Source organism: Phalacrocorax carbo, chromosome 16 (assembly GCF_963921805.1).
Source record: "Phalacrocorax carbo chromosome 16, bPhaCar2.1, whole genome shotgun sequence".
Classification (NCBI taxonomy): Eukaryota; Metazoa; Chordata; class Aves; order Suliformes; family Phalacrocoracidae; genus Phalacrocorax; species Phalacrocorax carbo.
The window spans coordinates 10646655-10669076 of record NC_087528.1 but is presented as its reverse complement, the minus strand read 5'-3'; the positions used below and the strand labels follow the sequence as shown (position 1 = coordinate 10669076).

The following is a 22422-nucleotide window of genomic DNA, read 5'->3' as shown; positions in this document are numbered from 1 at the left end:
TGTCACTTTTGCCATTCATCAAAATTCATTTTGCAGTGAAGCCAAGAATCATTGTCTTCAGTTTAGTGATGGCAAAGCCACATTACTAAAAATACCTGAAATCGCTTCAGGCCCTACTCTAGCATGTGTGAAGTTCAGGGAACACCAGGTAGTGTCACATTGCTCAAATCCAGTTCTGATTCATAGTTCTGTATTTTAACTGTTGTACTTGGCTCATAGGCCGTGAAAATGCTCCTTTGTTTGATTCTGTTATAAATCAGTTCCGCTAATGAAATTATCATTCTGACTCAGTTGTCACTCAGTTGACCTTGTAATGACAAAAATATATTAGTTGCTTGCAATTTATGTCCCTATGCTCATTCAGAATGACTTTGAAAGAGCATTATGCATATTTCTGTAGTTCACTATTATGGTAACAGTCTTCAAATACATCGTAGGCTGCTGGAAGGAGAACAGAATAATAACGTGCTGGGATCAGGAAGTCGTAGTTGACATAAAGTGTAGCAAAAAGACTTCAGACATGGGGAAACTGTATTCCAGGTCTCCCTTATGCCTGCCTTTAGAGATTGTCTTAGCAAGGTTGGTGTTTCTGTCCCTGGAGGTTATGGTTTGGCAGCAATGATACAGCTGTGGTTGATCTTGTTTTGGGACAGAAGTAGTAGACTGGGTCTCTCGAGGTTATTACCAGCTGGGGGTTTTTATGCTGAATCTGCACCTGTAAGTGAAGTAGTGCCCTGGTTCATGCTTTTCTTTATTTAAATCAACTGAGGGGACTGAAGTATTCTGATAAATCATGCGGTGGTAAAGGCCAATTTACGAATGCCCAGTTCCGGATGATATCCCGCAGACCTGCTCTTGGCAAAATAAGGACGAGTGCTCTTGGTAACGTTTAAGCCAGGCTACAAATGTAGAAATAAATGAGGGAGCAATGAAAGTTTAGCTCTGCGGTATTTTTAATTTCTTTTTGGCTTAAAAAAAAACAAACACAGAAAAACAGTAAACCGACTAAGAATGTTAGAACTGAAGGAACCTTTAGTATACGATGTTAGCAGTACTCTGATGTTTTAACCATATTGCTGTGTACAGTTATTTGTGTGGATTTGTTAATTTTTCAGGTTTTACATAGAAGTGTCATCAGCAGTTCAGCTCTACCTTATTTTGGCAGGCATCTAGCTCAACGTTGTTGTGGTGGCTCTGTGGAAGTAGAACTTGCTGACAGTAGTGTGTTTAGGAGATGCTAATATGAGTTATTATGCTGAGTTCAGAGTACCTTAGTGCCATCAGATATTTATGAATTGTTCTACATGTGCTGTTGTTAAAGTACTGGGTTTTGCTTTCTGTTCAAACTAAACAGAGAGGTCCAAACATAATCTTAGTGTTTTGCACTGCTATCCTGACTTAAAACAGGAGTTTATTATTGGGAAAAAAGCAAAGTTGTTCCAGTTTTACAGTTTTCAAGCCAATATCAAGCTAGTTTGTGGTGGCATAGTCAGAGTTTTACTGAGTTACTTAGAAAACAAATTGGAAAATTGTTATTTTTCTGGATGGGTAAAACTGTAGCTAGTTTATATTGCGATTGGAAGAGTTGGAGAACCCTTTTCTTTCTGAATGCATATGTTTGATTAGTACGAATGTATAGGGTTGTATTTTAATTGACATAGAGACATAAAGGCTATTAAAATCTTGAGTAAATTGAATATAATTGTTTAGAATTTCAGATTTTAGCTTTTTTTTTTTGTCTCAAAGTACTATTCTGAGACGGTTCTGAAATAATTCTTTTTGTCTGTGTGTTGTAATTCTTTGGTAATTGATTTCACATTTTTATTTTTTTTATTTCTCCTTGTTTTACTTATTTATCTCTCCAAAACAGAAGCCAAAAACCTGCTTTGCTTAATATTCTAGATAGCTTTCCTTCTCCTTCTTTTAAATACCCATTTGGCCTGTTACAGCACCCTGCCAAAAATCAGGATGTTCATTACTTTAGACAAACATTTTTTTATTTTGCTGTGAAATGTTAAGTTTCTTATTTGCTGATCATTATACCATACATCATACTCTGTAATACCTGTGTATACATACATCATACTCTAAAAACCCAAAAATACACCTCTCAGTGTCCACAAAATCTGCCTGCTAACGTATGCATTTGCATATATTCGCATAATGTACTGGTACTCACATGTCACTACATCTTGAATAATTCAATTTCACTATTCTTCTAGTATTTTGTTTCTTAAGATTCTCACATGCTCACAAAAGGTACTAATCCTCTGTTTCTTCAAACTATGCGTTTATGGTTACACCACACGATAAGGAGTTTAAGTTCTGTTTCTAGGAACTTCTTAAAATGTCCCATGAGACTTTTTACAAGTTACTTAGGCTTTTTGCCTTAAGTTCCCCATCTATAAATGATCTTAACAGGTACGGGTTTGGATTGCCTTTACAAATATCGCCAGTGCATTACTGTGCTAATTTCTTTGGGCTTTGCATTCTGTGAATGGAATGTATTATTTTTTGAAATACTGAAAGGATTTGGGGGGGTTGTTGGCCTTTGCAGGGTAATTAGAACAGCAGTGAGTAACCAAATAGAGAAATCCCTCGTCTCTGGTTTCTATCCAATTTTAATTTTAAAGATAAGTTTTCATGCTTTGTATGTGGCTGAAACAATAGACGCTATCACAGAAAAGCCTGCACTTGAAATGGTAGGCTTCAGAACTATGTCATATGTCATCTTCTACTGTGCTTAATAGCAGCTTTAGATAGAATCATTTTTAAAAACTTGGCTAGAGCGCAAGGGTACAGGCTGCATATATGAGCATCTCCAGTTACATAGTGAGCATAAAGAAAAAATTGATGAGTAAGGTATATTAATGGAAGCCTGCAGTAGTGTCTCGTAAGAAATATAGGAAAAATAGAAACAGGTTAGTGTGGTGTTACAGACGTTTTGTAAGCGTTTTTGGTTCAGCAGTCTCTTTGTTTCCTTGGAGATCTACCAAAAGCCATCTTGTAGAACGCAAAAATTAAAAAAAAAAAAAGTTTGATAGAGAAAACAAATCGTATATTTATGATTAAAACAAAGGAACTTCACTTTTATATATTTAAGATCCATTTTTTGTGCGAGTTAGTTTCAAAAGGATCTGGCACTTCCCCTTTTAAATATATATTCTTAGACTGTAATTAAAAAGAAATAGTGCTTACTGACATACATTTGGGGTTTTGTTTGTTTTGTTGTGGGGTTTTTTTTGCAGTCTGTCATTGTACCTGTTCACAACAGCGAATGCTGGTTGGATGAATGCATGAAGTCAGTTTGGGAACAAGATTTTAAAGAAACCATGGAGCTGTCAGTTTTTAATGATGCCAGTAAGGTATGTTTCAGACATTGTTTAAAATACTGTTTAAGTAAATACTCTGTCTGATAGGAATTTTTGGTTTGACCTGTGTTTGGTTCACCATGCAAATTAAAATAGCTGTGTCTGTGTCATCCTTTCTCTAGGATGGTTCAGCTGAAATAATTGAAAAATGGAAGACCAAATTGGAAGCCGCTGGTGTTCCCGTAGTCATTGGTAGTAATGATTCCTCTCAACCTCGAGGCGGTATGTAGATTAATGGTGATTTTTTTGACAGTTAGGTTGTTATCGCAGGCACCTTCTGGTTTTTAATTTGAAAAGTGTCTTTGTAGCCACTTGCGTTGCAATGGGAAAAAACCCACATTGTTTTCCAGAGCTCTCCATTCAAGAACTCATTCCAATTTAGAATTGGGCCCTGTTGGTTTGGCTCTGTAGAATTTGTTTATATGTCCAGGGAAGAAGAACTTGCCTTAAGACTTGTGCTCTGCTTTGCAAAAGAATTTTGTTTAATTGTAATATACACAATGTTGTTAACGCTTACAATTTTACTGTGGCTTCCTGATAGCTGATTCATCTTCAGGAGGTGGCCTTTAAGAAAAAAGAAATAAAAATTTCTTACATAATGATTTAAAAAGTAAATGCATGTCTTTCAGTATTGTAGAATAGACACTGGAATAGAGCAGAATACTTTTTTTATACCCTTTGATGATAAGATCAAGACACAGGTTTTAGAAAAGGTTTGATGTGAGCTAAAAACTCTCACTAAACTCCTAAGTATTTACACAAGGGGCTAAACCAATATGTTTAGTGAGCCACCAGACAGGTGTGCGGTGTGACTCCCTATTGATTTACTTGCTAATATGAACTACCTTTACCCACTGGAGGAGATAACAGATCTATCAGTTTCTTGTTTTGATTGTTTTACGTTTAGAGTTTTTTTAGCAGACAAACTTGCTGAAATGTAAAATAGAAATAAAAGTATATTGCTCTTAGAAGAAGCAGGTGTTGAATGGCATTGAAGTTGGCAGACTGTGTTTGCGTTCTGAAGGAGAACAACAGAACAAAGCAAGCAGGGCAGTGTGCTGACGTTTTGTATGGGAGCTGTGTAACTAATGTTTCTATCATTCTGGATTTTGTGACAATGAGTAGACAGGTAGGGACTGATATAAAACTGGTTCCAAATTTGTGTCTTTCAAGTTACCTTGCTTAAGACACACTTCGGAAACACTGTAAGACAAAATATGCTTAGTTTCGTGTTTGGTGTTTTGTTTTGTGTCCCCCCCCGTCCCCCCCCCTCCCCCCCAATGTCCTATTTGTAACTGGAAAGAAACCTAGGCTATTACAGTCTCCTCAAAATGGTCTTCTTAGGAAAAAGCCCAGTTCTGTTTCAGAGGCTTAATTTTCATCTCCTTGTTGAAACATGCAAATAAATAGGAGTTTGTGCACTGAATTCATCTGCAACTTGGTACAGGCCCCTGGCGTTATTTACTGTCATTTCCTTTGACAAAGAAAACTAGAGAGTAGGTCTGACTAAAGACTTCTTTAAAGCTGTGTTTTCAACAGCTGACAGACCTACCAACACTGAAGCAACACAGCATAACTGTTACTATAAATATTTTTAGTATTTTAGCATCTCTAGCTTGAACTGTTGCTGTTTTCACAGTGCATCTTGTAATATTGGCATTATTGAACTGGTGATGACAAAAGACAGACAAGGTTTGTAGAGGGAATTTTTCTCCTTTGCGCAACTGATAAAGCTGGAGTGGAGCAATGTCAAGAATTGCTTGTATTCTTGGAAATTTATCTATCTTCTCTTCCTCCCCCCCCCCCCAACTCTTGGGTGATCAGTCTCCTTTCAAATCTTATTTCTCTTAGTAATTGATGATCTACAAGGTGAGTAGATTGTGACTTCTCAGGAAAAAAGTCGAAGAATAATACCAGAGGTTGCTAATGATGGTACTTAGGAAAGTTGGTTAGTAATGTTTTGTTAATACCATCTTGCTATATCATGTATTTTTCATTTTTGTAAAACATTTTCTATGTGTAAAGTCTTGTTCCTAAGAGAGTAATTGTGTGTAAACTAGTTTTTAGTTTGCAAGAACACACAGGTGTGATGTTTTAACAATAATTTATGTTAGAATTCTGAAGTCAGTTCACCTTTGCACATTAGGAAACTGAAACTAAAACGAAGTTCAAGTTGTGAACTACAAGGAGTGTGTTGTGCCATTAGAGATATGCCAGACTTTTTTTTGTGTTAACATGCATTTGTCGGTGTTGGGATAGCTGAAACCTGAACAAATCTTTAATAAATTGGGGGTGGGGGATGCAGCTGTGAGCATTGTTTTAAATAACAGTATGAAATGCGTAGCTCTGAAAAAAAACAAAACCAAGCTTATTCATGTGGAAGTCACTCTTAGGTCACCATTAAAATGAGGACATCTTTTCTTCATGGTTACATTTTAGGTGCAGGTTACTTGAAATCCATCGTATTTGTTTGCTTTCAGTGATTTACTTTTATTATGTTAAGGACTAGTTACAACTGTAAGGAGTCTTTCCTTTAAAAGAAGATGCTTTAGTACAGAAACAATGTACTAGTCAGGCTTCACATCTTCAACTATTTACACAAGATTAGGATTTATTTCTGATTCTTTTCTAACATGTAAAAGAAAGGGGGGGGAACCTAGAAAAAAAGAAAGGGTCAGTTGCCTAAAAAAAGGAAACCTTTTTCTTTCCAGGAGTGAGGAATGTTAATATCTCACTGAGGCTTAAGTTTTTACGGCTGTAACCATGGTAACAGGCTCTTTTCACCAAGTAAGCAGGCCTTGCAAAACCCAGAGACCTGGCACAAACATTTGATTTTGTTCAGTAGAGTAATATTAAGAAAATTTTTTACTCATGCCAAGCATAGGATTCATTGTGGTGAAACAATTTTTAATATCTAGTTTCTTCTATGGGGAGTTATATCTTTCTTATTAATAATTTTAAAAATAAGTGTATTTTTTCCTCTCCTCTAAAAGAATAGCTGGTATGTGAAAAGCTGGATGGTTTCTGCCTTAATCTTAGAAAGAAATATTTTCCAACTTTTTCTTATAACAAATATTAAATATTTTTATTTGAAAATGGGATCTAAAATATTTCAGAAAGTTCATAGAGTATTTTGTAGTTGCCTTTGAGCCTCCTTCACTTTTTTTCCTACATCACTGGTTCTTAGCACCTCATTATTTTCTGCTGAAGTCTGTTGAAAAATTGGAGTATGCTAATGACAGCACTGAAATGTAAGTACAGGCTGCTTTACAGCTGGTAGTGATGTATGAGAGTATTGATTTGACTGACATTGGGCAAATTTAGTTCTATCCTGCTCTCTTACTTCTTGCTTTAGTAAGGACCTCCACACTATTAGGGTTTTGCTTGACTGGCATGTCCAGGCCTGCTGACTTGCATCAGTTGTTTCCCACTGAAACTGCTCATGCCAGGATTCAGCTCTGCTGTTGTGGTAGCTACTGACTTTGCCAACTGCTTTTTTTACTGCCAGTAGGAAGGAGAATGAGAGTAACTGTATATGGGAGATTAGGTATTCATATGTGTATAAAAAGTGATATGTAAATATACTGCAAGATAAGTCCAAGAAATCCATGGTGAAGAGAAGTTAGGGTGAGGATTAAAATACTGAAAACACATAAGAAAAGAATAACAGAATTATAAGGAAGAGCCTTTATTAGTAGTGTTCTGTTGGTAGTTGACATAATGTTCCTTTGAGGCAGTAAGAAATGCAGTCATAAGGCTTTGTCTGTACTGGGAGAGTTCAGCAAAACCGCCAAGGAGTATGTGCCTTAAAACTAAGTGAACCTTTGAGCCTGATTAAATTTGTTTCCTGAGTAAACTTAAGCCTGTATTACATAAAAAGAGTAGAGAATTACAGAAGTCTGCTTTTTTCAAATGCAAAATCGGGAACTCTAGGGATAATTTCAAATAATATTATCCTACTCTACTTCATGGTGAGATTTTCTGGCTTTATGTTTCCAGTTTTCCCATTAAAGAATAAAAACCCCACAGTATTGCATATCTTCACATCATTTGGTTTCCATGTCAGGGCAATCTTCTGCTGGATTTCCTGACTTGGTTCCATAAGCTTAAATGTTACACATTTGACCAAGTGAAATTCATATAGCATTTTTCAGAATAACACTGGATGTAGTGTGATTTTTATTTTTTTTTTTTTCTTATACTGCTGCGTGGGAGAAGAATTTAAAGGCCAGAATGTTCTTAGGTAGACCTTGCCTACATACAAAAACTATCCCAGGTAAACACTCCTACCTTGCAGGTGCCTTTCAGTAGTAAGTAGAGTTCATCTTATTGCTGGGTTCTCAAGATACATCTTACTTATTATGTCTTTGTGGTGGGCTTGCAACTACAACTGATAACTACTCAGAGATGAAGACTGAAATAGGCATCTATTTAAGTATTTACAAATTACCTGGTTTTAAATATGGAAAAATTGCATACTTGATACTGATTTTCATATTTCCTTTAATGTCTTCCTGACTGTAGTAAGACTTAAAGAAATGGAAATTATGTTTGTTTTCTCCACAGTTGGATTTGCTAAAAATCAAGCAGTAATTCAGAGCTCAGGAGCCTATCTCTGCTTCCTGGATTCAGTAAGTTAATGCATTTTGTCTAACTTAGTTTTGTCAATAAAATTATTTTGTTTTTAATGTAGTTGCTGGTTTGCCTTAAAGACAAGCTGTTTAAAGGTGTTTGGGTGTTAAACACGGTGGTTACTATTTATAGCCATAAAGTTGTCTTCCAACCTGTAGAAAGCCTACAGCCTTACACCATTCTTTGATCCTGTCAGATTTCACAAGCTATTGTGAGCAGGGTTAGGCCAGGTTGGTACTTAGGTGTTTTCAGGATTTTTCTTTCCCACATTCTTTGGAAAATTATATTGATGAGAAACTAAGAGCTAATCTACTGGCTTTTTGATGCAAAATAGGAGAGGTCTCACCTTCCATCTTGAATCTTTTTTCTGTCCTTTGTTGGATACCTTCTGTGAACCCATTCAGCTCCCTCACCTACAGATAGCTATCTGACTTTATGCAGCTTAATATGCCGTGAAGGGTTTCACGAATATGCGTAGCTGATCTGAGGAATGGTGCCGTGTGGCTAGGATCAGGCAAGAAGAGCAAGACCTTTAAGGCTCACTGATCTCGTGTAATTTCACCTGAAGATTGATACTTTCCTCTGAATTGGAACTGAACTATGGTTTAGTGTAGTACTGGGAGGAACTGGCTGCTCAAAGTGTAGGTTTCAGGTAGGATTCAACTTCATGTTATGATTGTCTGTGCTTATTAGAAAGTGTAATGAGAGCAGGGATGAAAACTCTACAGCCTTATAACTGCACAGGTTTTAATTGGGATAGTCTTTCAGTTTGCAAACTCCATTTGTTGTATCAACTAGATAGAAGGATTTTTTTGTTTGTGTGTTAAAATTTTGTGAATTAGTCAGTGTACTGTTGCAAGACATGGTTAAGTGCTGTTGTATTTCTTCTGACCCAAGGCAATGCAGCAGAAATTTCTCTTCTTACCATTTAAGAAATTAAGTTTTGCAGGTGGCTTTCCTGGCCTTTATTCTTGCTTTTATTAAGTTATTACTGTATTTAGCAATACAGTGTGCCTTTTAAAATTAGTTTATTTGAATTTCTCCTAGTTTCCCTCTAACAGTTTGGGTTTGGGGTTTTTTTGTTGGTTTTACGGAGTGTATTTCATGTAAATCTTTGTGTATAAGTTTATGGGGGTTGAAGTTTTGAAATGCAATAGCTGATACATATGGGTAAAAGTGGGTATTTCAGAAACAAAATTTTGAGCATCCATTGAATACACAGAACTCACAGCCACATATACAAATTAATGGTGTTTGGAAAGGTCAGTTTATCATATATCAGAAAAAGTATTTCATATCCAGCACTGAGTGTCAGTGTCTGTTTCAAAACCAGATTATTTTAAGGAAGTATAAGCACAAAATCCGCTGCTCTGTTTTTGATCATCTGACTCAAGGTATTAAAAGAGTGCAGGGACATCATAAATCATGCCTTCAAGTAATTGGAGCGATGCCAGTGTTGAGATGAATGAACTTGGGATCCAGTTCTTTTTGCTTTACTTCAGGTAGACACAAACCCAAGTGCTAGTTTAATTTATATGAATGATTCCATGGGTTTAACTCTCCTATATTGTGAGTCAGAGAAGCTGTTCATATATCTAAAATGGAAAAAAAAGAAAGGTTTTATGATTTTCAAAGTTCAGGTGTTCCAGGCTTGGACAGATACCACGTTGTATGGGGCGTTCTAGGGAGTACACAGGGTGAGTTACATACGTAATTATGTTGACTGAAGTTAGCTGAGTTCAGGTACGCACAAGTGAGAAATTAGCCTATCATCTTGTCCCGGGGAGCTTCGTATCTTCTGTCTCCAATCTGTATAGAAAAATTTAACTGGGGTAAATTTTGGATTATTCTTTCTCTGCAATTCAGACAGATCTAGTTTTTTGTAAATCACTAGCAGAAATCTAGAAAATTAAATTCTTTAAATGAAATTCATTAATATTTTTATGAAGATATCTTCAAAATTCTTAATTTGTTATTTACCTTATGGTGTTTGTACGGTATGCGTCTTCGTGCTCCTGCGTGGTTTCTGTTTGCTGTCTAGCTGTGAAGGATAAGAATACATCAGGAGAACAAATTACAACTGTTAAGGAAAGTAACAGGTGATGATTTTTGGATTTCTGCAAGATTATCATTAGCATAAGTTTATATTTAATGTAACTAAGACCTACATTAAGTGATCTGATTGAGAATTTTGACTTACAGTACGAATAAGCTTGGAAGAAGCTACCAAGATTTTCTGTTGTACACATTTCTATTCCTGCTGCTGAGCTAGATGCCTCAAGATAGAAGGCATTCTGAACTATCAGAAGCCTGATCTTGATACAAAAGAAATACTAAACGATTAGCATTACTGAAATGTAATTCTGTCTTTCCTTGTGACTACCATTTCTTTTGCCGAAAACAGATCGGAGGAAATAAAATGAATGTGGAAACTGCTACAGTTCTAAAAATTGCTCAATATTTTGGCCGTAGTGAGTAAATGTTGTGTGGTATGAGCTGAAACACAGATGTTGCCAGCTGTTTAACAGCTCGGCTTCTACACGCCACCTACCTTCTTCATTTCAGTCACCAATCCAGTATCAAGCTCTCTAGGAAGGAATGTTGATATCAGCCTTTTGGAATGTGCTGCAGTAATGCCAGGGAATTGACCTTCAGAAGCGCAGCCGTAATTTCAGGTTTGCTATAGGTAGATGTAGGGAGAAATGGGTCTGGGTCAGTAGTTTGTATACATTTCATATAGGTGGACAAATACCTCATGGTTCCTTGTACATTCATTTCACTCAAAGAAGTGAAATGAATGCACGAGTATATTTGGGAGCATCTTCGGAAGTGCTGGCTCCAGAGAGACTGTTTTGCTTGCCATTCCAGCTGGAGTCAAGCTGCGTGTGTTATGTCTCTCAACACAGATTTGTGAGGACAACAAATTGGGAAGAAATGTGGAAAAAAAGGTTACAGAGCTCAGAACTGTCAGAACTTGATCAGCCTATTCTAGTATGAAGTGGCAGCTGTTTGACTAATAGCTATTATGGAGGTTTTTTTTGCTGTGGCTGTTGTTACAGACTTCACCTCTAAGCTACTGCGGCATTTTTCCCACCAGGAAAACAAGTAGAAAAATTGAAGGTACTTAACAAATTGTTCATATTTAATATTTATAGTCTCAGAAAATCTTGGTCGTAACAAAGGTAGAATTAAGTAATTTTGCAAATACGTTTTACCGTTACCTTTACCCTTCAAATTCTCTGCAGTTATGACTTTATCTACCAGTTGCATTTTACTGCAACCTGAGTTTGTCAGTTCTCTGGGGTGGTTACCATCTTTGTTATAGTCATTTACGGAGTTGTAGCACAGCAGGGCTTTTACACTAAAAAGTCTTTTTGCTGCTTTGAAGTGCTGTTTTCGTTGACATTCACTTAAACATGCCTATACTTGCATAAAACTGTGCTTCTTTAAAAAGTAACACACTTTCACTTCGTCCTAATAATCTGTGTAGTCTCCCATTATTTCGGCTTTAATCAATGTGTTGTTGGAGGGCTGCTGACTGTTAAAGGAGAAATATAAAAATGTATCCTTTTTTGACCTGCAGTATTTCAAACCCAGTCATGCTCACCTGAGTTGACTCTTGTTGACTCAAGTCACACTTGTTTTAGTCTTTCAAAAGGCTCTCTTGGCAACGTGTCCCTATTTCTGAGGTTCTTAGCCAGTTCAATGATGTGACTCTAAACCACGTTGCCACGGTGTCACTGCTTGCTAATAGTTGAAAATGACATATGGCAACAGTGAAGTTTTATTCACCAGAAGTGAGGGTGGACCACCGGAATCGGCATTCCCATGTTTGAATTGGCAGCTGCTGACCTGTGCCTTTCTGTTTGTAAGAGTTGCTTGTATGATTTAAGCTGGGAATGTTAATTCTTAATTGCCATGAAATTGCGTGCTTTTCTTGAGTTTCAAGTTCAAAAACACTTCATTGAGGGGGTATTCATAAACGTCTTGGAAGAAGGTGTTTGGATGTTAGCTAGCCAGACTTGGTAGATATTTCAGGGACTCCAGCCTTCAAGCTAGCTTTCAGTTATAAACATAGCTGCTTGTTTTTACAATCTCCATAACTTGCTGCTTTTGGAAAGGTGGATTTCTTGTTAATTGCTGTTATACGTTACTCTATAGGCACTAATAAACTTTTGAAATAGTCTTCCTTTCTTTTGGATTAATGTCTGTATAGCTTAGGAAGTGAAGCAATGATCAGACTTCATGTGTTTGGGTTTTGTTTTTTTAACACACCATTCCTTGCAAATTTGGTCCTCTGATTTTAAAAAGTGAAATAAGCAGTTACTCAAATAGCAGGGAAGGGAATATAGTGATGAACTCCATTACCAGAAACCTCTTCTGCACAGATGTGCATGTTTCTGAATCACTAATAAGCACCAAAAAATCAAACTGTGAATGCTTGAAGGCATCATTCCTTTTATTGTTCTGTAAAGAAGTGCATGTATTCAAAAAGATTAAATGCCTCTGTCTGGAATGTGAAATGTTAATTTTCTGTTCCATAAATGAAGAAGCAAACCTTCAGAATTTGGTTGCCATCACGTCTCCCTACATATATCCTCATCTGTTTATTGGTTTAAGTGGGTGTTTGGAATTGACAGTGAGGATTTTCCTCTTGTCTGAGTTTACTGACCTTGCCATTGAGCACCGTGTGAGTTACTTGCTTCCCTTGCCTGCAAATACTGACATACCTTTTACAGTGCTCTAACTGTGAGAAGGATCCAAAGTGATCTCCAATGACTACAGAAAAGCTAGGTATGGAAAGGCACAAGTCTGCCTTTGCTGAACAGATGCACCAAGGTGGGAGCTGCCTCAACAGCAAAAACTTCCTGATGCTGAATTAAAAGATTCCATTAAAAAAATTATATTTAATTCTGTGTTGATGGAAGGTGCTGGTTATTCAGGCACATAAAAACACCAAGCATATCCTCCCATGTAGACCTTGTTGTCATGCTTAGTAAAAGAAGGGTGCTCAATAAAGTCAGCTTCTTAAACTTTGAAGTGTGGGGGTTTTTTTGTCGTCCCCTTCTTTTTCCATTTAATTCAGGAGTAGAAACAGAAAAGTAGTATTTTTTTTTCCTATGATCTTGCAAGTACTGACAGACCATTAGGATGTGTTCTGCTCAGGTGACTTGTGTGTGGCCACTGGAGTGAATGATTCTGATGTGTTGGATAGTGTGGGCCTTTAAAAACCTGCCTTCTGGAACATTGCCTAGGGTCAGTGTATTTGCTTTGGTAGTGCTGTTGACGGGCCAGATTTTGGAGGTCCCAGGCCATTTACTTTCCTGGTTCAAGGAGCTGAACTGAACAATAGCAAAGAAGGATTTTCAGACTATACTGAGCAGGTGCAGGATAAATGAATGACCATTTGATGGACTGAAAACTTTGGAGATGCCATCCTGTTTCTCAGTGAGTCAAACATCCTTCCTGGTGTTGCTACAGGTTGTATTTTGTGTGTAATAGCTGCAATGGAAAGAAGGTGCTATTACCATGAGGATGGAGTGTGTTGGTTTCTCCCTCTCTCTCTGCGCAGCCAAATACGAAGGAATTTGCAAAAGCATGTGATGCTGAGTCTGTAATGTAAGCTTAAGAAAGCACTTCAATACTGAGCTATGATTAGTGTGTTGTTTTATGAGAACTTGTCCTTTTTTAAAAAAAGCAGGTGTGTATTGTACAATGAGTTGTATGTTATGTTTTACTTTCTGAAGTGCAAAAAACCCCACTTTTGAGGGAGAAATCATCGAGTTGTCACTGTGGAGTTCAGCTTGGTCCAGACAGCCTGGCTGAAGAGGCCAATGAATGCTTGTCATGTGAATTTACTCAGATTGATTTAAGAAACACATACTGAAACAACAACAGCTTTGAGTAATATTCTTAAGCTCAGTCTATTGATTTAGTTTTCCTTTTCTTCCACTAAACATATGAGTAAAGTAAAACAAAACAATTAGCTCAGTATAAATTGTGTGTGTTTTTATAAAGAATGGTGTCTCTGGTTGGAAGGAAAACAACCCAGCTGATAGTTGTATAACTAGCTTTTCTGATTTGGCAGCATCTCTAAGTGGTGTGGAACTTGACAGGAGCAAGCCAGCTTTCTGCAGAAGGGATCTATTTGATAGGAACGCAAGCAGGCAGAATGCCTGTTGGACTGAGAGGTGATGGAGATCACGGCACCCCACTGGCAGAAACACATCTGGGCTTGTTTAGAAACCCCTGCTGGCTTTTCATGTGAAATAAAGTCCTTTTCATTCTCCCATCTTTCAGCAAATTGTTTTCCCACTCAGAATGGACACTGGAGAACAGGAAGCATTTTGTAATCAGCAAAATTCCTGTAAATTCTGGGTTATTTTGCCTAAAGTAGGTTTCTGTTTATGTTGCTTTATTTCTTGCCGTTTACCTGTTTGTTTCACCTTGTTTGCATGGTTTGTGTGTACGTACTTAGACAATGGTAAACCCAGCTATTACCTGAGATTTTTCATAATTTCTTGGCAAAGTTAGGTGAGTGGAGTCACATGAAAATAGATTTACTTACAGATTCTTTTTTACTTAGCTATCCTATTGCAGATATATGCTTAGTAAAGGCAGGTGTTTATTGAGCATTTTAAATCTGTTCTGTTGTCAGTGCTTTCAGTGGGGGAAATCTCTTTTCATCCTGTCTCCCTTATATCTGCTAGAAGAGAACCATTAGAGGATTTGAATTCCATGTTAAGAGGGGAAATTAAATTTCAGTGGAAACTTTTTTTGTTAAAATTAAGTTTTTAAAAATTATATATTCAATGTAAATCACTGCTAGCCTTGCTATCTTTCCTACTCACACCTAGGAGACAGAAACAAACTAAATATACTTCCCTTTTTGATATAGCGGCTACATTCAGATATGTACTTTTTTTTTCCTCTGACATGGCGTGAGCGAAAAATAATTTGGAAAGTGTTTGTCTTATGCTGAGGTTTTGTTCTCAGTTTTAAACCAAAAAAGATGACCAAACTCTGTTTAGAAAACAAAGTTTGGCAACACAGTTGCTGAATTCAGTATCATAAATGCAACAGTTTGGACAGAAAATTTGTGATGTACAACTGGATAAAATATTTTAACATCTTAATTGTCTAATACTCTAGTGGCTTATGCTCCATAAACTCCTACCACTGCAGTGCATGGTTGGGCGTCTCACTCCTATCATTGGCCTATGAAGTAGAAAAACTTTTAAAGTGCTCCTAGTTTGTGGTACAATCTTTTTGGATGTACTCATTAGAATTTAAATTGTTTTTTTTTAAACGCTGGTCTAGAATACAACCACGTTACTTAAGATTATTTCTGTATAAATATATTTTGTTTTCCACATTGTGTTTACCTGCCCAGTCATTGACAGGAAAGAATCTGTAAAGTGTTGAAGTTGGATTTTGCAGTTGTTAAGCCTGAGTCTAAAAACCTAAAAGGCTGATGTGACTCAGTTTTGTCTGGGATGAGGTTTGTATTTTGTGCTGTTCTTCCCCATCACCTAATTGCTTTATTATTTTATTTTGGATTATGTCTTAAACTACTGTGGTCTTTCCTTTCTCCTCTCTCTTTCCTTTCTCTCTTCTCTCTCCTCTCTCTTTCCTTTCTGTCTTTCTCCTTCCACAAACCTAGAAAGTATCACAGAACTATACAGCAGTGCATCATATGTGTCAAACAGTTAATTAAAACAAACAACACCCCCCTCAAAACCATGAGATAATCCCCTATCCCTGAAAGCCCCAAAGACAAAAGTATTTTAAAAAATGTTTTTTAAAGGTCAGTCAGGGGAAGAGTTCATAGAGTTTTCCAGCAGTAGAGAACAAAAATGTATTTAAAACAAAACAGGGGAAAAAAAGGCGTTTTGAAGTTTTTGTGCTTATTGTGCCCCCTCTTTTGCTGGATTTTACAGGACGCTGGTAATCTGGATGAGAGGCAAAGACCCAGATCTGTAGACTTGTTAGTTGTGCCAATAGCGTGAAAATGACGTAGTGTTTTGCTAGGGGAAACTAGACCTTTCCTGTCAAGTTGTCTCCTTGCACAAACATAACATTGACCTGTTTGAGTAGAATATTTAAATTTGGTTTGAATTATTTCTACGCTGATTTAACCTCTTAAAATCAAGTAGATTATTTTTAATCTCTGTGAATGTATGAGTTCTGTTAAATTTATCTCTGCTGTGCAGGATCATAAACAGTGGAATCTTTTACCACAAGAGCATATGTTGTAAGAGATAATAGTAACGTTGTTCTAAGCATTGAAATTCCTGCTTTTTGATATTTCTTTTGCATTCTTATTTTTTAGGGATTTAACAAGATATCAAAGAAACCTAATTAATCCTTAAAGGAGTAAACAAAGCTCAGTTAAATATATCTCCTATTGTTTATATGAAAACCAGGTCTTAATTTAAAAAAATCATCTCTGTATTTGGTGTAAAGAAATATTATTATGGTTGTTCTTATGGGGAACAGGGTAAAAGTGTTTTTGGAACATTTGCTTGATACAGTACCTGAATTCTGGTGCCTTAGTGATAAGGTGGATTTGATGGTAAACAATGTAATTGTAGTTTTGAAGTAACCGACATATAGAGCTTGAGAAATCAGAAGGGGTTTTTTTTTTCACTCCAATGGCTTTGAAAATCAGTAACATCTCCTATGCTTATTACTAAATATATCCTAAATACAAAATACAGAAAACTGCTTTTGACAATGTATTCCTTCCATCTTTTATAAACTTGCATGTGATAAGGCTCAGTTTTATTATTCCTTTCTTTTATCTTTAACCTTGTATTGAATTAAACTGTTGGATCTACTTCTAAAACTTTTTTCATTCTTGTGTTGTTTTTGATAAAACTGTAGTATCACCTTTATATCAAGGTCATTCAACCCTCTAGATATTTAAGCAGTAATATATTTTTGTTGCCATTGATTTGACTGAAAGTTTTAAAGTGAAAATTGTTGGAACTTCAATATTTGTCTCTTTGGCTTTAGTAGGAATCTCCTTAGAACGATTTTAATGTGAGGAACTGTTAAAAGAATGGTTGGAGAACAGTAATTCAGGGCTCCTTTGAATGTTGTTTGCCTGATAAGGTAGGGACGTGTGGAAATACTCTTGGGAGAAACAGGTTGCGTCAGCTTTAACCAGAGTATAAGACAGGCTGTCCTGACCCTTTAAAACGGAAGGAATGTGGCACCAAAATGGAAAAGAATGTAGGTTGAAACCTCAGGAGATGAAATTTAGGGAAGAAAATTTGTGCTATAGTTGGACGTTTTTAATAGACTGTAAAACCATAGTCTAGAAAGGATATAATTTTGAACAGGAAATAATATAATTTTGAAAGACTACAATTTCAAAAGGAAATTCTCCTGTCTGTGCAAGGAAGGATAGCAAGGTTACTAACTCTTTACAAGGCAAGCTGTGTTTTTGTATGTAAACAAAACAGACCTTTATTCTACAGGTGAAAAGCATTAACATAAAATTTAAATCTAGGTAGTGTGTTTTGAAGCCAGTATTAATGCTGATGCATTTGATGAGTGTGAGTTTTTTCTTCCCCCTCCAAGAATTTTATCATTTGACAAATACTAGTTTTTGTGCTCGTGAACTACGATGCGTTGGTGGATCTAGAGACTGAAGGCTTTTCCTTCTCAGTGAAACAAAATAGAGCCAGACTACAAAGAACATCTCTCCTGTTGCTAGAATGTCTCAAATCTCATGCTTTTAATCGAGGTTAGTCCCTTGTCCGCACATCCTATCAGTCCTGCTGTTAGAGTTTTGTGTTAACCAGGTGGTGAATTTCTTTAGAAATGTAAACTGTGTGGGTGCCCATAAGATACATGTTGCGATCACAACACGGTTGTCATATAGTAATTTTGATCACTTTGAATGTGAACAGGGCTGAGTTTAATCCTCTAGAACTGTAAAGTCTCTTAATATTTGTTCCATTTGTATTTCTGACTGCAAGCCAGTAAAATGATGTTAATTTAACAGCATATTCTAATGTGTGTGTGAGTACTGTACTGTGACCCTTTTTATGTTCAGTAACAGTGTGCTATTTATTCCAGGATGATGTGATGATGCCACAGCGGGTTAGACTGCAGCTCGAAGCTGCCATTCAACGCCCAAACAGTGTGAGTACTTTTTTCTTGTGTGTATATGTGTGTTTTTCTTTTACAGTGTGCCGGATACATCTTTAAAAGGATATGAAAATTTCACAGTAGGGCTGGTGGAGGCAAAGCAATAACCAGTGTATTCTTTTCCTTTATTTTTAGTCCTTGCATTGAAGAGTAGCTTTGACTGAACTTCTTTTCTTCCACTTACTTTCTCCATTCAGCAAACTAAATCTCATTATGACAGTGATACTATTTTTAAAATAAGTGTACAAGTTTCACTAATGTATGTAATCTAAAGGAGAATTACTTTTCTATGTAGCCTTACTAAGTAATGTGAAAAGCTGCAAAGGATTGGCTACAGCTATGGATTATCTGTTTTTAATATTTAAAAAACTGTAAACCATCAGGAATGTATGGGTTGTTACCATTAATGAGCTGGCCTACAGTTAAACTGATGTTTCTCCCTATATCTGCCTGCAAAAGAAAATATTCTTGGAATGCCATTCTTTATTCTTGTGAAGTAAACGCTCAAAAACATTCTGTGAGATAGTTGCTTTATGATCTAGAAATTATTTTGATTTTAAACAAATTTCTGTGATTAGGGCCAGTATCCTTTAGAAAGAGTTTGTATATATGTTCTACTTACTGAAGATAATAAATATAAATAATTTGGTATGGCAATTACTTTATTTGTCAATGTTATTGACATAGATACTCCTTTATAAAATTGAAAACTGAGTTTGTATTCTTACTGGCAGTGTTAAGCAAAAATAGGCTGACTATTTTCACATCTCTGACATTTTCTCTTGTGAGAGTTATTTCAAGGTTTCTGGAAAGGAAAAGTCAATTGATTTGATCTGTCAAGAAGGTATTTCCTGCAGGTTTCAGAACAAAATAGACATCAGCAGTTTTAGGATTATCACTCTCTGGGAATTAAACACCTTTTGAACTTTCCCCCCGAAATACGCTTGCTTCAAAGCAGAGATTATTGTGGTTGTTTCGGCTGAGGAATGCCTGCCAAACAACCGGCTGTTTAGCGGTGGGATGTGTACCTGCTCATCACACCACCTCTATAAGGTGTCTTACAAAACCTGATAACCCTTACACTGTAATTTATCAAATTATAGTTTTAGTAGTACCTGAGTAGCAGTTAACCTAGTTCATATTATGAATGTGATAAAATGATATATTGAAAGTTGTTTTTGTTCTGATACGAATCAGTTAATGTAATTCTGTAGTAAAATGTCAAAAAACTGGAGAGGCAAGTTGATCCAGTAAGCTTGTTTTCTGGAAACTAGTGTTAAGAGCTATCATATTTCTTGCTTATATGAGTTCTATATGTGTATATTAAGACTTTTTAAAAATTAGACTAATTTTAACTAAGCAGCTTGTGGTCTATTTAGAAAACTCTTAACTGTGTTGTTTCTATTCTGTTACACTTTAGTGCCTAACAATATTCAGTATGAACTATTAAACGACAATCAGATAAGTAATAACAAGTGCCTGAGTAGACTGAAGGATAACATGATATAGTCCAATCAACACAAACTTGTTCTTCCCATGCTCTAAACTAATCTAAACTTGTGGCCCTATTTTAGTGGGGTTACTACTGGCCTATTTGCAAAGTGTAACTTGAGCTTTGCGTCCTGTTATATAAAACTAGCCAAAGTCAGTCTGATTCAGCATGGGAAATAAGGGTTTCCACCTTTTAGTTATCTGACGTATTAGTACCTAAAATCTTCAATTTCGCGAAGTGTAAAAATTCTCAAATGGAGAGAAAGGCCTGAGATTTTAAACTTTAAGAAAAATGATAGATGTGTGTTTGCTCCACATATGGCATAGACATAGAACATCTGGGTAGATCTCTCATGCCATCACTTTCTCTCAACTTTCTACTGAATCGGAGGGTTTCCTTGCAGCTTTTCAGGCAATGACCTTGGTTTTCTTTTGTTTTCTTTTATTTTTTCTTTAAACATCTGGTTTTTATTTTCTATTATTTCTTGCCCTGTGTTGTTGCCTTTTAGGTGTAAGGATTTTACTTCTTTGTTCTTGGACCCTATGAAGGTGAAAATGAATCTGTGTTTGAATTGAATAGAACATGTTTTTCCATTTTACAGGTACAGAAAATATTTGTAATGCCTATGCGAAGTATACTTCCTGGGTTAATGTTGTATTTTACTGAACTCGAATTCAAAGGCCTGAAAGGAGAAATGGGAACATCTATTCCTGATAAGCAAATAGATCATTTTGATCCAGAGCTCCCCAATAGTTCTGACACAACTTGACTGACTTTGAGAAAAGAAAAGCTGACCTTCTGGGCACATATCTACTGACTGATGTCAGGGTGGAGTGCTGTTCCTCAGAGAATGGTCTCTCTACTGTCCTCAGAATAATCATGTCATTAAATCTTCTGGCTGGAAGATGGCTGGGATGTGCGGATAAAGTTCTGTTCTGTGTTTGAAGTTCTGACCCTAGCTTCAGTCAGTGTGATAAGCCAGAGTAGGTGGAGTGGAAAAAAAAAAAAGCAGAAGCTTGAGAAATGCCTGTGAAGCAGTGAGCTTTTTTGGTTTGTTCCTGAAATTCTAAGTTGCAGACTTGGACTTTCCACTGTTTTGCAACTTCTTCTGGCCTGGATTTTTGACTTTATGTAGTCACAATGTACTCGCAGAAATTCTGTTCCTAATCCTAGCTTTGCTGGTTGTTACTGAGAGCCAGAACTCCCAGGGGCTCTAATATTGGAGGCTTCAGTCTACTGTCATTACTACTATAGATTTACAGGTAAGAAAAATCTCCAACTTTCTCCACCAAGAGAAGTCATGTCCAAGATCCTAATTAATCCCTGAGGTTCTTCCTCTTTCATGTTATTCTTAAATGCAAATTGCCTTACCCTGACTGGAAGTCTGGTTGCTGAACAGGGGAATGGAACATACCAGATGCCTTTGAAATGACTCTCCAACCAGTTGTTCTTCAGAAAAACTGGTGTCTCTCTTTCTCAAAAAGCAAGAGGCTTGCCCCCAGGTTCAGGTACTGGAATGTGACTGACTGGGGTAACACTGCAGCAGCCCTTAGCTTTATTTCCTGTATCGTAGACTAATTAATCATGCTTTAAAGAGCAAGAGCAAGTTCATCTCTGCTCTCCTAAGCTACTCTTATCTTGAATGCTTTTTTTAAAAAAATCTTGTGGGATGGAACTGTTCTGTCATCAGTAACATTTAGAGTAGAGGATTTTTGGTCTCAAAAGACAAATTACTAATACATTATGATTTTATTAAATGCAGCTCTCTAGAACCGCTGTCATCTTGTCCTCTGAATATTTTACAATATCTCCAAGTCCTGTTGACAGGGATTCTATAAATAGGACACTCTTAGAAGATACGAGTTTTTAAGACTTCGCGTATTTATCCTACAAATTCTTAAGCTCTGCTAGCTCAATATGAATGGCTACTTTGAGCGGTTTGAAACCTTAGGGATATTGTACTGTCTGTTGATAGTACACTAGCTACCAACCTTTTGGCACTGATTGTCCCGTGCACACGTGCCCTTACACCGCATACAAGCGTGCCTTCAAGTTCCTTATGCCCTGATAGGATAAGGAGTGACTTTGTTACTAGAGAAGGAATGACTGTTACTAAAATTTCTCACTTTAGTTTTTGTTTATCCCTAGAAGGGGCATCTCTCCCATTTCTCCAGCGTAAGCCAGGTGTTGCTTATTTACCAGCCACAAATCACGTATGCTTGGTTGGCAGCTAATGTGTGGGAAGATTCAAGATCACATTTCCTTCAGTTCTGAAGAAATCAGGCCTTCATATCTTTCTTTAGCTATACTTTTCTTCTGGAGGAGATCCAACTTTGTGTACATACTAGTGTTCTATTGAACAAGGCTTCTGAGTTTGGAGTCGCCCAGGAAATGTGCAGTTTCAACATTATTCCCCAAACAGCGCGTGCACACACGCACGCTGCAGTATTCCACACCTATGTCCCACATCTATTCTGTTATTTTATTTGAGCAGAGTAGTACTGTTTAAGAAGTCCTGAAGCTTTTTGTTTCAAGGACAGATGAGACTGTTAGCAGTGTCTGCTCCCAGGTTGTCTTGTTGCAGGGACCTGCTGCATCAGGATCTGCTGTGGGCATCCCAAGAGGAAATGACTGGATGTGGTTTGAGTATACACTTTGGAGAGCTTGAGTAGCGTTAGAGAGCTGCTCTGTCAAGTGCTTCACTCCTGAGATACATAGGTACATGGCCACATTTTGCCAAGCCACGGTGCCACTGTGGAGGCTTTC

The 22422-nt window shown here is 36.9% G+C and overlaps 1 protein-coding gene across 7 annotated transcripts in view; it reads left to right on the top strand.

Moving 5' to 3' along the window:
• Window positions 1-22422, top strand: part of B3GNTL1 (UDP-GlcNAc:betaGal beta-1,3-N-acetylglucosaminyltransferase like 1) — a 135162-nt gene that overhangs the window by 1520 nt on the left and 111220 nt on the right. For 6 of the 7 annotated variants that reach the window (XR_010375452.1, XR_010375453.1, XR_010375454.1 and 3 more), the window contains exons 2-5: window positions 3249-3365; window positions 3494-3593; window positions 7938-8002; window positions 18093-18158. Coding sequence is in view for 4 of the 7 variants with exons in the window: in XM_064467147.1 (XP_064323217.1) it covers window positions 3249-3365; window positions 3494-3593; window positions 7938-8002; window positions 18093-18158 (348 nt within the window). In the remaining 3 variants the exon portion in view is untranslated. Of the gene's footprint in view, window positions 1-67; window positions 149-3248; window positions 3366-3493; window positions 3594-7937; window positions 8003-18092; window positions 18159-22422 lie in introns of those variants that run through there. The other variant, XM_064467148.1, reaches the window with a different exon arrangement.